General features: G+C 47.3%; 1 protein-coding gene across 3 annotated transcripts; it reads right to left on the reverse strand.

The window, feature by feature from the left end:
• Positions 1-94: 94 nt before the first annotated feature.
• On the reverse strand, positions 95-10,029 carry LOC132591568 (zinc finger protein OZF-like). 3 transcript variants are annotated; one of them, XM_060270717.1, is made up of 3 exons: positions 9,484-10,029; positions 5,665-5,850; positions 95-4,245 (listed from the first exon to the last, which is right to left on the reverse strand). In XM_060270717.1, exon 3 carries the CDS (start codon positions 4,243-4,245, stop codon positions 2,785-2,787), a length of 1,461 nt encoding a protein of 486 aa, XP_060126700.1. In that variant the 5' UTR covers positions 5,665-5,850; positions 9,484-10,029; the 3' UTR covers positions 95-2,784. The 3 variants fall into 3 exon arrangements, with proteins under 3 accessions (XP_060126700.1, XP_060126702.1, XP_060126701.1); XM_060270719.1 differs by lacking the exon at positions 5,665-5,850; XM_060270718.1 differs by lacking the exon at positions 9,484-10,029 and having other exon boundaries at positions 5,665-6,421.
• Positions 10,030-10,740: the final 711 nt, after the last annotated feature.

Consider the following 10,740-nt stretch of genomic DNA (forward strand, 5'->3'; position numbering starts at 1 on the left):
TCCATTGCTCCGTGTCCGCTTCTCTGGAGCAGCAGAAAACAACCTTTCTCCCTCCTCTATATGACATCCTTTTATATATTTGAACATGGCTATCATATCACCCCCTTAACCTTTTCTTCTCCAGGCTAAACATACCCAGCTCCCTCTTGCTAGTTGTAGGCCAAAAACATCTGGAGGGCCGAGGCTGAGGAAGCCTGATGGTATGGTATGGGTATGACCTCGGAACACAGGAACAGATCTCCTCGATCAGACCAGCATCCTGTTATCCCGATGATCAGCCAGAGGCCCATGGGAAGCTTGCAAGTGGGGCACGAGTACAACAGCCCTCTTCCCACTGGCGATTCCCAGCAACTGTGCTCAGAGGCTTGCCATCTCTGGAAGATAGCCTTATCCTCCTCCTCTCTGAAATTGTTCAACCCCCCCAATAATAATAATAATAAAATACTTTTTATACCTCGCCCTTCCTGGTTTAGAAACTGGGCTGAGGGCGGCTAACAACAAATACAAAACATTGATTAAAAACGACTTAAAAACAGCTTAAAACAGCATAAAATACAATATAAATGTAGCATCGCCAGGGCTAACTGGCCAAGTTAGTCTTGCTAAGGCCAGCAAGGAGACCAGGGAAGAATTTAAATGTGGGGGCCCAGAAGGGTTTCTTCATAGAAAAAGGGAAGGGAAAAAGGAATGGAGGATGAGGCTAAATTGAAGGCCAGGTGGAATAACTCTGTCTTACAAGCCCTGCGGAAGGAGATCAAGTCCTGCAGGGCCCTAGTCTCATGGGACAGAACATTCCACCAGGTCGGAGCCATCACTGAAAAGGCCCTGGCCCTGGTGGAGGATAATCTGGCCTCTTTAGGGCCTGGGACCCTTAAATTGTTATTATTCATGGACCTTAGGGTCCTCTGTGGGGTGGTTCCGTAAGTATGAGGGTCCTAGTCCGCATAGGGCTTTAAAGGTCTAAACCAGCACCTTAAACCTGACCCGGTACTCCACCGGGAGCCAGTGCAGCTGGTAAAGGACTGGGTGAATATGCTCCCATGGCAAGGACCCCGTGAGGAGCCTCGCTGCTGCATTCTGCACCCGCTGGAGTTTCTGGGAGTTTTAAAGCTTTATCTCATAGCTGGAAGGCACCCCGGGGATCATTTAGTCCAACCCCCTGCAATGCAGGAATATGCATCTGTCCGGGGATCGAACCTGCAACCTTGGTGTTATCAGCACCATGCTAGTCTAACCAACTGAGCTGTCCAAGCTGGTGGACGTGTTGCGGGAGCAAATCCCACAGTTCTGAGTGTATGTGGTGTGAATAAATAATCTGTCCTCCCAAATCTTCCAACACTCAGCTTCACTGCATGGTCTCGCGTTCTGGTATTATGGGAGGGCGAGAAAAACTATTTGCTGGTGATTCCCCACCCCACCCTTCTCTCAGCAACGCCATCTACAGGTATTTAAAGCTGAACGTGAACCGGAGAAGGCTGAGACTCCTGGGGGAATTATAATTTCCTGGAGGGAAACGGAAAGTTTGGCACACCCATGCAAACTCACACCCGGCACGAAGCGGTCTCCAGCGTTAGCTTTTATTATTGCCGTTCTTGAACAATTCTGTTGGCAGGCGGTGCATGTGAATCTGTGTTTGTGGCGTTTCCGTTTTGTAGTTTTAATTTTTTAGAATCGAATTTCTGTTTTACATTTTAGAATATTCACTTCAGCAACCTTAAAATGTCAGTGACTTCCCTTCCTCTCTTTCCATGGTTCATTTTGCACAACATAAATCCCTGCATATTTTATATAAACTAAACCATTCAGTATTCCATTATTACATCCTTCAAAACGTATTTACACTGTTGAATTTATCTTAATGCTGCCCATGTTTTAAAATAAACACAATTTTCCTCCATATATTCAATAAACATTTCCCAGTCTTCTTTAGGCATATGTTCTTCTTGTTCTCTTATTCAATATGTTAGGTCTGCAAGTAGTTAATAGTGAGACAGTTTGGGGCAACCTCGGCAACCGTTGCTAAGGGGTTTGGAAAGCCAGGAAAATGGTAGTTTGGGGGCAGTTAGGCCGGAGCTGGGAATGGAAGGCTTGTGTGGTTGTGGCATATATTTAGTGAGGGCAGATTGTGATCTGTTTCTGGAAGTAGCTGTGGCAGATAGAGGCGGTGACAGGGAAAAAGGACCACGTGCTCAAGTAAGGGGTTAAAAGCATAGAGTAAGCTGTCCTGCTAGGCTTAGCTCCTCTTGGGAGTGACCAGGTAACCAAGCCTTTGTTCTCTTCCCTCTACCAGAGAAGCTCAATGGATAAGGAAGTCTGAGCTGGTTCATGTCTGGCAGACGGCCGACGAACAGAACGGCGGCAAAAGTTCATGAGTTACTGATGCAGGATCGGCGTCCATCCGTCCGAATGATGGCGGAAGAATTGCATATTCTGCGTGAAATCGTTACTGAGGTTACTGAGTCGTCCCACCCTCCATATTCCTCCTCATCTGGCCCCACCGGATTTCTTTCTTTTTCCAAAAATGAAATCTGCACAGATTTCCCAACATTTCACACGTCCAAGCTGCTGTGACGAGGGATCTGAAAGCAGTACGAAAAGAGGACTTTTCCAGAAGTTTCCAACAGTTCTACGAACGTTGTCAACGGTGCCTTGTATCAGAGGGGGCCTACCTGTATGGTATGTATGCTCGATCCTTTCTCGCTGCCCGATTTCTGTGACCATTCACCGAACTTTCCGGCCACACCTTGTGCCTTGCCATTGTATAAACGTTTCTCTCTTTCTCTCTCAGAATGTTTTTGTTACTGACTTTGAGACCCAAGGTCCTATTTCACTTTGTCCAAGCGGGTTTAATGACTCAGTGATGATGTCTTGGTGCCCTTCCTCGGCTTTCCCTCCGCAATGGGCTTCACGGTGTCTAGAGAAGGCTGTGCTGTTGGAGAAGCACTTCCTACACTCGGGGCAATGGTAGGGCTTCTCTCCCGTGTGAATTCGCTGGTGGTATGCAAATGCCGAACTATAAGCAAAGCATTTCCCACACTCCGAGCACTTGTAGGGTTTTTCTCCTGTGTGGACCCGGAGGTGGCAGACATAAGCTGAGGTATCCGTGAAGCATTTCCCACATTCCATACATTTATAGGGCTTCTCTCCCATGTGGATTCTCTTGTGCCGCACAAGATGCGAACCGGAAGGAAAACATTTCCCACACTCGGAGCATTCGCAAGGTTTCACTCCTCTGTGGACCATCTGGTGCCTTTTAAGGCCCGAACCTCCCACAAAACCTTTCCCGCACTGTGAGCATTTGTAGGGCTTCTCGCCGGAGTGTATCCTTTTGTGTTGCACCAAGCTTGAGGTATCAGCAAAACCTTTCCCGCAATCCAGGCACAGAAAGGGTTTTTCTCCCGTGTGGAATCTCAGGTGGACTGCTAGCTGAGAACGCTGAGCAAAGCATTTCTTGCACTCGGAACACTTATAGGGCCTCTCTCCCGTGTGGACTCTCTTGTGGACTGTAAGGCCGGAACGGTCAGCGAAGCATTTCCCGCACTCCGGGCATTCGTGGCGCTTCTCGCCCGTGTGGCGTATCCGGTGGCTCACGAGGTGCGGCCGTTGAGCAAAGCACTTCCCACAGTCAATGCATTTGTAAGGCTTCTCTCCCGTGTGCAACCTTTGATGACCCATGAAGGATTTGTAGTAAGGAAAACATTTCCCACACTCGAAACACTTGTAGGGTTTTTCTCCCGTGTGGACTCGCCGGTGGCACACAAACTGTGACTGCTGAACGAAACGTTTGCCGCACTCCGCACATTCGTAAGGCTTCTCGCCCGTGTGCCGCCTTTGGTGGTCCGCAAAGTGCGCTTTGTGAGCAAAGCACTTTCCGCAGTCCGAGCACTTATAAGGCTTCTCCCCGGTGTGGACCCTACGATGAACCGCCAGGTGAGAACACTGAGCAAAGCATTTCTCACACTCAGAACATTTGTAGGGCTTTTCTCCGGTGTGAGTCCTCTCGTGCACCACAGCCTCTGCTTTCCTACGGAAACATTTCCCACACTCCGAGCATCTATAGGGTTTTTCCTCGGTGTGTATTCTCTCATGTTTTGTACAGGTCAACCTGTCTGCAAAAGACTTCCCGCACTCCGAGCATTTGTAAGGCCTCTCTCCCGTGTGGGTTCTCTCGTGGGTGACGAGCCATGACTTGCAAGCAAAACCTTTCCCGCAGGTAGGGCACAAATGCTTTCCCGCCTGAGCCATCTGTAGGGTGAAAAAAGCAAAACAGAGACAGGATAAACTCCCAAGCCTGGGTGAAAAAGGCATGTCAGGAAAAATAAAGATTTTAAAAAGTGGAGGGAAACGAACACAGTAATAAATGTGTGGTGGCAGGGAAATTAGAGTCGCCTTATAGAGAAAGAGAGAGATAGATAGATATATCTTAATTGTCATTGTACATAGTACAACGAAATTGAATGCCGTCCCATAAAAACAAAAACAATTACAACCACATATACACATACATACATACACACACATCGCAACTCCCAAGATCATATTATTTAGTTACAGCATTTAGGATGGTTTATAGCTCTTGGATAAAAACTGTTTTTTAATCTATTTGTTCTTGATTTCATAGAATCATAGAGTTGGAAGAGATCACAAAGACCATCTAGTCCAACCCCCTGCCAAGCAGGAAACAACATCAAAGCATTCCTGACAGATGGCTGTCAAGCCTCTGCTTAAAGACCTCCAAAGAAGACTCCACCACACTTCTTGGCAGCAAATTCTACTGTCGAACAGCTCTTACTGTCAGGAAGTTCTTCCTAATGTTTAGGTGGAATCTTCTTTCTTGTAGTTTGAATCCATTGCTCCATGTCTGCTTCTCTGGAGCAGCAGAAAACAATCTTTCTCCCTCCTCTATATGACATCATTTTATATATTTGAACATGGTTATCATATCACCCCTTAACCTTCTCTTCTCCAGCTTAAACATACCCAGCTCCCTAAGCCGTTCCTCATAAGGCATCGATTCCAAGCCTTTGACCATTTTGGTTGCCCTCTTCTGGACACGTTCCAGCTTGTCAGTATCCTTCTTGAACTGTGGTGCCCAGAACTGGACACAGTATTCCAGGTAAGGTCTGACCAGAGCAGAATACAGTGGTACTATTACCTCCCTTGATCTAGATGTTATACTCCTATTGATGCAGCCCAGGAGTATACCGGTAGCATTTAATAGTTCTATATCTCTTGCCTGAAGGCAACGGTGCAAAAAGAGTATGTCGAGGGTGAGATGAATCCTGCAAAATAGTATTTGCTTTTTTAAGGCAACGGGAACTGTATAGTTCTTTCAGAGATGGGAGCGGTAACTGATAATCTTTCGGGCTGTAGTTATGACCTTCTGGAGCACTTTCCTATCTTATTCCTAGCCTTATGATGAGGAATCTGCAGAGCAACACAGGAAGCTAGCTACCTTCTAGCAGCTCATGCACTTTATCCACCTTGTATGGCCTCCAGCATCTCAAGTCCTCCTTAACGGAGAGGCAGCAAACTGAAGCCGAGATCTGCACGGGGAAGTTTTTATTGTTGGATGTCTTATCGTGTTTTTAATATTCTGTTGGGAGCCACCCAGAGTGGCTGGGGAAACCCAGTTAGATAGACGGCATATAAATATAGCCTTACCTCGACTTCCAAAATGTCCGTTCGACTTCCAAAACGTTCGGAAACCAAAGTGCGGGTTCTGATTGGCTGCAGGAAGCTCGTTTGGCTTCCAAAAATAGTTTGCAAACTGGAGCAGTCACTTCCGGGTTTGTGGCGTTCAGGAGCCAAAACGTTTGAGAACTAAGCTGTTCGAAAACCAAGGTACGACTGTAACAAAAATAATAAAATTATCATCATCATCTTTGCTACAGCTCTTCCCCAAAGATGCAGTCTGGGAAGAGTCGACCACGTAACAAGTTATACACACTGAGAGTATGCTCTGTGATCGTCATCTGAGGCCCTTCTCCATGTGCCTCCTACATAAGAGGTCTGCAGGGTGGCAACACAAGAACGGGGCCTTTTCTGCAGTGGCTCCCTGTCTATGGAATGCTCTCCCCAGGGAAGCTCCGCCTGGCGCCTTCATTATACACCTTTAGGCGCCAGGCAAAAAAGTTCCTTTTAAACCAGGCCTTTGGTTGATTTGATTGCCATCCTATGCGCTTTTAAAATGCGGCTCTTTTTGGGATGGGTATTGTTTTTTATGTATTGTGATCTTTTCTGTGAACCGCCCTGAGACCTCCGGGTATATTCAATCAATCAATCAATCAATCAATCAACAAAATACTTATTACATTTATATTCTACCTTTCCCTCAAGGAGCTCAGAGGTGTATAATGCCTCCCATTTTACCCTCACAACATCCCTGTGAGGTAGGCTCCCTCCCTCCCACTGGACTAAAAAAAAGCTGCTGCTTGCCTTCTATCACTGTGCCATACAGAGCGTGCTCACATACGGTTTATGTGTGTGGTATGGAAGCTGTACTTCCCAGGACAGAGCAGGGCTGTGTAGAATTATTAAAACAGCAGAGAGCATTATTGGCTGCTCACTCACCACCTTAGAACAAATTTACACCACCAGGTGCCATAGAAAAGCAATAGATATATCAAGAGATCCAACGCACCCTGGTCACCATTTCTTTCAGCTCCTGCCATCGGGATGGAGATATAGAACAATGCAGGCAAGAACGAGCCGTCTCAGGAACAGTTTCTTCTCTAGAGCGATTTTGGCCTTAAATGGAAAGCCTGGACTTTGAAGTCATCTTATTTTACTTGTTATTTTGTATTATATTTACTGTTTTTAATTAGGTTTTTGTAATTTTGGATTATGCGGAATGCTTTATTGGAGTGGATGTAGCAACCGAGTAATTTCGTTGTTCCCGCAAGGGGAAAATGACAATAAAGATATCTTATCTTATCTTAAGTGTGGGAAGCCTGTGTTGGATTGCCAGCTCCGATAAACCCCAGTCAGTGCAGCCAGTGGTAAGAGATTATGAGAGTTTTAAACACCACCCAGAGACCATCACGCACCCCACCTCTGTCTTTTTAAACCACCAGGTCACTTCGCCTCCTTGGGCCTCTGGTCGCCTGTTGGCCTTTGAAACTCCTGATTTAGGCAAACTCCTTTGGCAAGACATAGCTACTAACGGTGTGGAGAGCTTTCCTCCAACATGGCGGCCTCCCAGACCTTTCGGACTACAACTCCCATCACCCTTGGCCATTGACCATGCTGATATGGGCCACTGGGAGTTGTAGTCCAAATCATCTGGGAGGGGCACAATGTACGGGAAAGCTGGCGTACAGCGCAGAAGGGAAGACTACTGAATCAAGTGTGGTTTGAGAAGATGCCACAAACACGGGAGCAGGCTAGGTTCCTTTCATTTTCTGGACAGTTGGCAACCCTACTTGGGACAAGGTGGGAAGGAGGAATATATCCAATGTGTGGGGAGACCTGGTTAGTGAGAGGCTCTTCAGATTCTCGAAGGGCTGTCACAAACAAGAGGGCAACACATTTTCCTCTGTTGCCCCAGAAGGCAAGACTAGTCCTACTGGATAAATTTGGTACAGCATCCTGCTCTCAGTGGCCAACCAGACCTCCCCCCCCCTCCCGAGAAGCCCACAAGCAATACCCTGTGCTCTATTCCCAAGAACTGGCATTGGGCTCTGGGAAGCCCGCAAGCAGGACCCAAGCACAGCAGCCTTCTTCACCAGGAGGAACTTTCTGACTATAAGAGGTGGTGGACTCTCCTTCCTTGGAGGTTTTTGCAGCAGAGGTTGGATGGCCATCTGCCATGGATGATGCTTTTGTTGGGATCCCTGATGAGCCTTTGGGGTTCCTTCCAACTCTACGACCCCATTATTCTGTTATCCTCTCCTGCAGTTTCCCACCACTGGTGGTCCAAAACATGCAGCCTCCAACAGCCCTTGCCTTTGGATGGAGAGCAAGTGCCCATTTCGATTCTGACATTCCATTACGTGGTACCTCTACTTACGAATTTAATGCGTTCCGAACGCACATTTGTAAGTCGAAAAAAATTGTAAGTCGAATCCCATAGGAATGCATTGGGAGAAAAAAATCGTAAGTCGAAGCAACCCTATCTAAAAATTCGTAAGTAGAAAAAATCCTATCTAAACCGCATCCAAGATGGCGGACGGAGCTCCATTCGTAAGTGGAAACATTCGTAAGTAGAGTTATTTGTAAGTAGAGGTACCACTGTATTCTTAAGTGCAGGATGATAATATACTGTATGATACCCTGTTTCCCCGAAAATAAGACATACCCATAAAATAAGCCGTAGCAGGATTTCTAAGCATTTGCGCAATACCCTGAAAATAAGACATGGGCGTCTCCTGGCAACAGCTCGCTGCCCTCCTTCACGCTGGAATAAGACACCCCCTGAAAATAAGCCATACTGTGTCTTCTTGAGGAAAGAGAGTGTCTTATTTTCGGGAAAACACGGTGATATAGAGGATGATAATATATGATAATACAGTCATACCTCGGTTTACGTACGCTTCGGTTTGAGTACGCTTCAGTTTAAGTACACCACGGACCTGTCTGGAACGGATTAATCCACTTTCCATTACTTTCAATGGGAAAGTTTGCTTCAGGTTTAGTACGCTTCAGGTTAAGTACAGACTTCCGGAACCAACTGTGTACTTAAACCGAGGTATATAGATTATATATAACAGAATAATGGGATCGTAGAGTTGGAAGGAACCCCAAAGGCAGGTGATGGGAATCAGGGGCGCCATCTTGCCCTTGGGATTGTGCATACATGCGGCTGCAATTTGGACGTGCGACATCACACACACACACCTGCATGTAGCGCATGTGACACTGCACATCCGTGTTGTGGTGGAGGGTGGAAGCGACTCCTCTTCCTCCTCCTCTCCACAGCCAGTGAGGCACCCTTTTCCGTGGGGAGGGGTGCCTCTGCGTCCGAGCCCCCCACCTCTGGAAAAGGGGTGCCTTGTGAAGAGCAGAGCTAAACTGCTTCTCTCTCTCTCTCTCTCGGAGGCAGCGCACTGCAGCCGGTCGGATTTTCTCATTGACTTTGTGGGTGCCCTGCCCCCCCTGGAGTTGACTCCTACGATGGGAATATGCATTCTCCTCTTTCTCGCTGCCTCTCACAAAAACTCCTATGGCTCCTTTGTCTGGCACTGGCTGAGCTCCCCGTCCCCTCCAGCTTTCCACCCTTTATTTTACGCTACCGGTTTGAACACAAAGCTCTCACCAGACCTCTTTCTTTCACGTCCCTCCGCCCCGCCATCCCCCCCGTTCCCTTCCCTTCCCTGGCTCGCTTTCTGCCCCTTCCATTCTTCCAGGGACCGAAAAAGGGCAGCCACTCTTCTGAGCTCCATAGCGATCTACTCTCAAACCCATGGCAGATGCAAACAAAGGAATGATCTCGCCCCCCCCCCCCGCCTCCCCAAAATATCCCCGGCAGGACAAGCTTTTAACCTTCTTTAACTTCAGCAGCAAATGGAACCAGACGCTCTTCTGGGGTGGTTTGTTTGTTTTGCCGACGGCGTTGCAAGCAATGCATCGCCTTAGTCCTCCGCAAGTTGCAACTTCATTTTTCTGCTCTTGCAGGAAGCTTCCCCGTGCAACGAAAGTGCAACATCCTCCAGCGGCCGGTACTTCAGATCCACTCCAGGGGCGCAAAAGCCAAAGATCTGGGAGAGGTAGTCTTCCGTTCCTAATTTTGGGCTCAGTGGAGTCTGGGAGTTGTAGTCTCTTCAGCAAGTTTTCTCCTCAAAATGCAACCTTCTGGGAAGACTGACGCGTGCGCAATGATGCCCCGGTGCTCCTCCTCCGTAAACAAAGAAGCATAAAAACTATAAATATTCTGCTTCCTTCGGCATTTTTGTCTCCTTATTCCAGCAAATAAAGAAAGAGGCTCCTTTGATTTGTCAGCTTCATCGATTTGTCAGGCACCCATTTCCAAAATGCTGAAATAGATATACATTTTGGACGTCAAACCCAAGCTTGAGCCTCCAGCTTTTTTTGGACTACAATCCCCATCGTCCCTAGCTTGCAAGACCAGCGGTCAGGGACGATGGGAATTGTAGTCCAACAACAGCTGGAGACCCAAGTTTGAGAAACCCGGCTATATATAATGTTTTTAAATTTACAACTAAACAGATGGTTTAGAGCAAATTGTTTAATGTTTTATTATGTTTTGTATATGCTGGAAGCCACCCAGAGTGCCTGGGGCAACCTTGTCAGATGGGTGGGCTACAAATAATAAAATTATTAATATAACCCCCCCCCCCCCGAAGCAGTGGGACAGACTCCCTCTGGAGGTTGTGGACTCTCCTTCCTGGGAGGTATTTAAGCAGAGGTTGGATGGTCACCTGTCAGGCATGCTCTAGCTGAGATTCCTGCATTGCAGGGGGTTAGACTAGAGGACCCTCGAAGTCCCTTCCAACTCTACAATTCTATGTGAATGACATCCCCCCCCCCGCCTCCATCTCAGGCTTTTGCAGATCTCTGGAGCAGCCTTTGCCTACCTCGTGCCTTCCAGATGTTTTGGTCCACAACTTCCATCAGTTCCGGCCAATAATACCGTAGGTGCTATAGTAGTCCAAAACACTTGGAGAAGGTAGCAAAGGCTGTTCTGGATGAGTGGAGGATTCTGGTTGTGCTTACATGACTTTTTTTTTTTAATTGTTCTATGGATTGTGAAAAGCGTTTCGTGTTTTAGTTCCTTTATTT

This window comes from Zootoca vivipara, chromosome 2, assembly GCF_963506605.1.
Source record: "Zootoca vivipara chromosome 2, rZooViv1.1, whole genome shotgun sequence".
NCBI classification, from domain to species: Eukaryota; Metazoa; Chordata; class Lepidosauria; order Squamata; family Lacertidae; genus Zootoca; species Zootoca vivipara.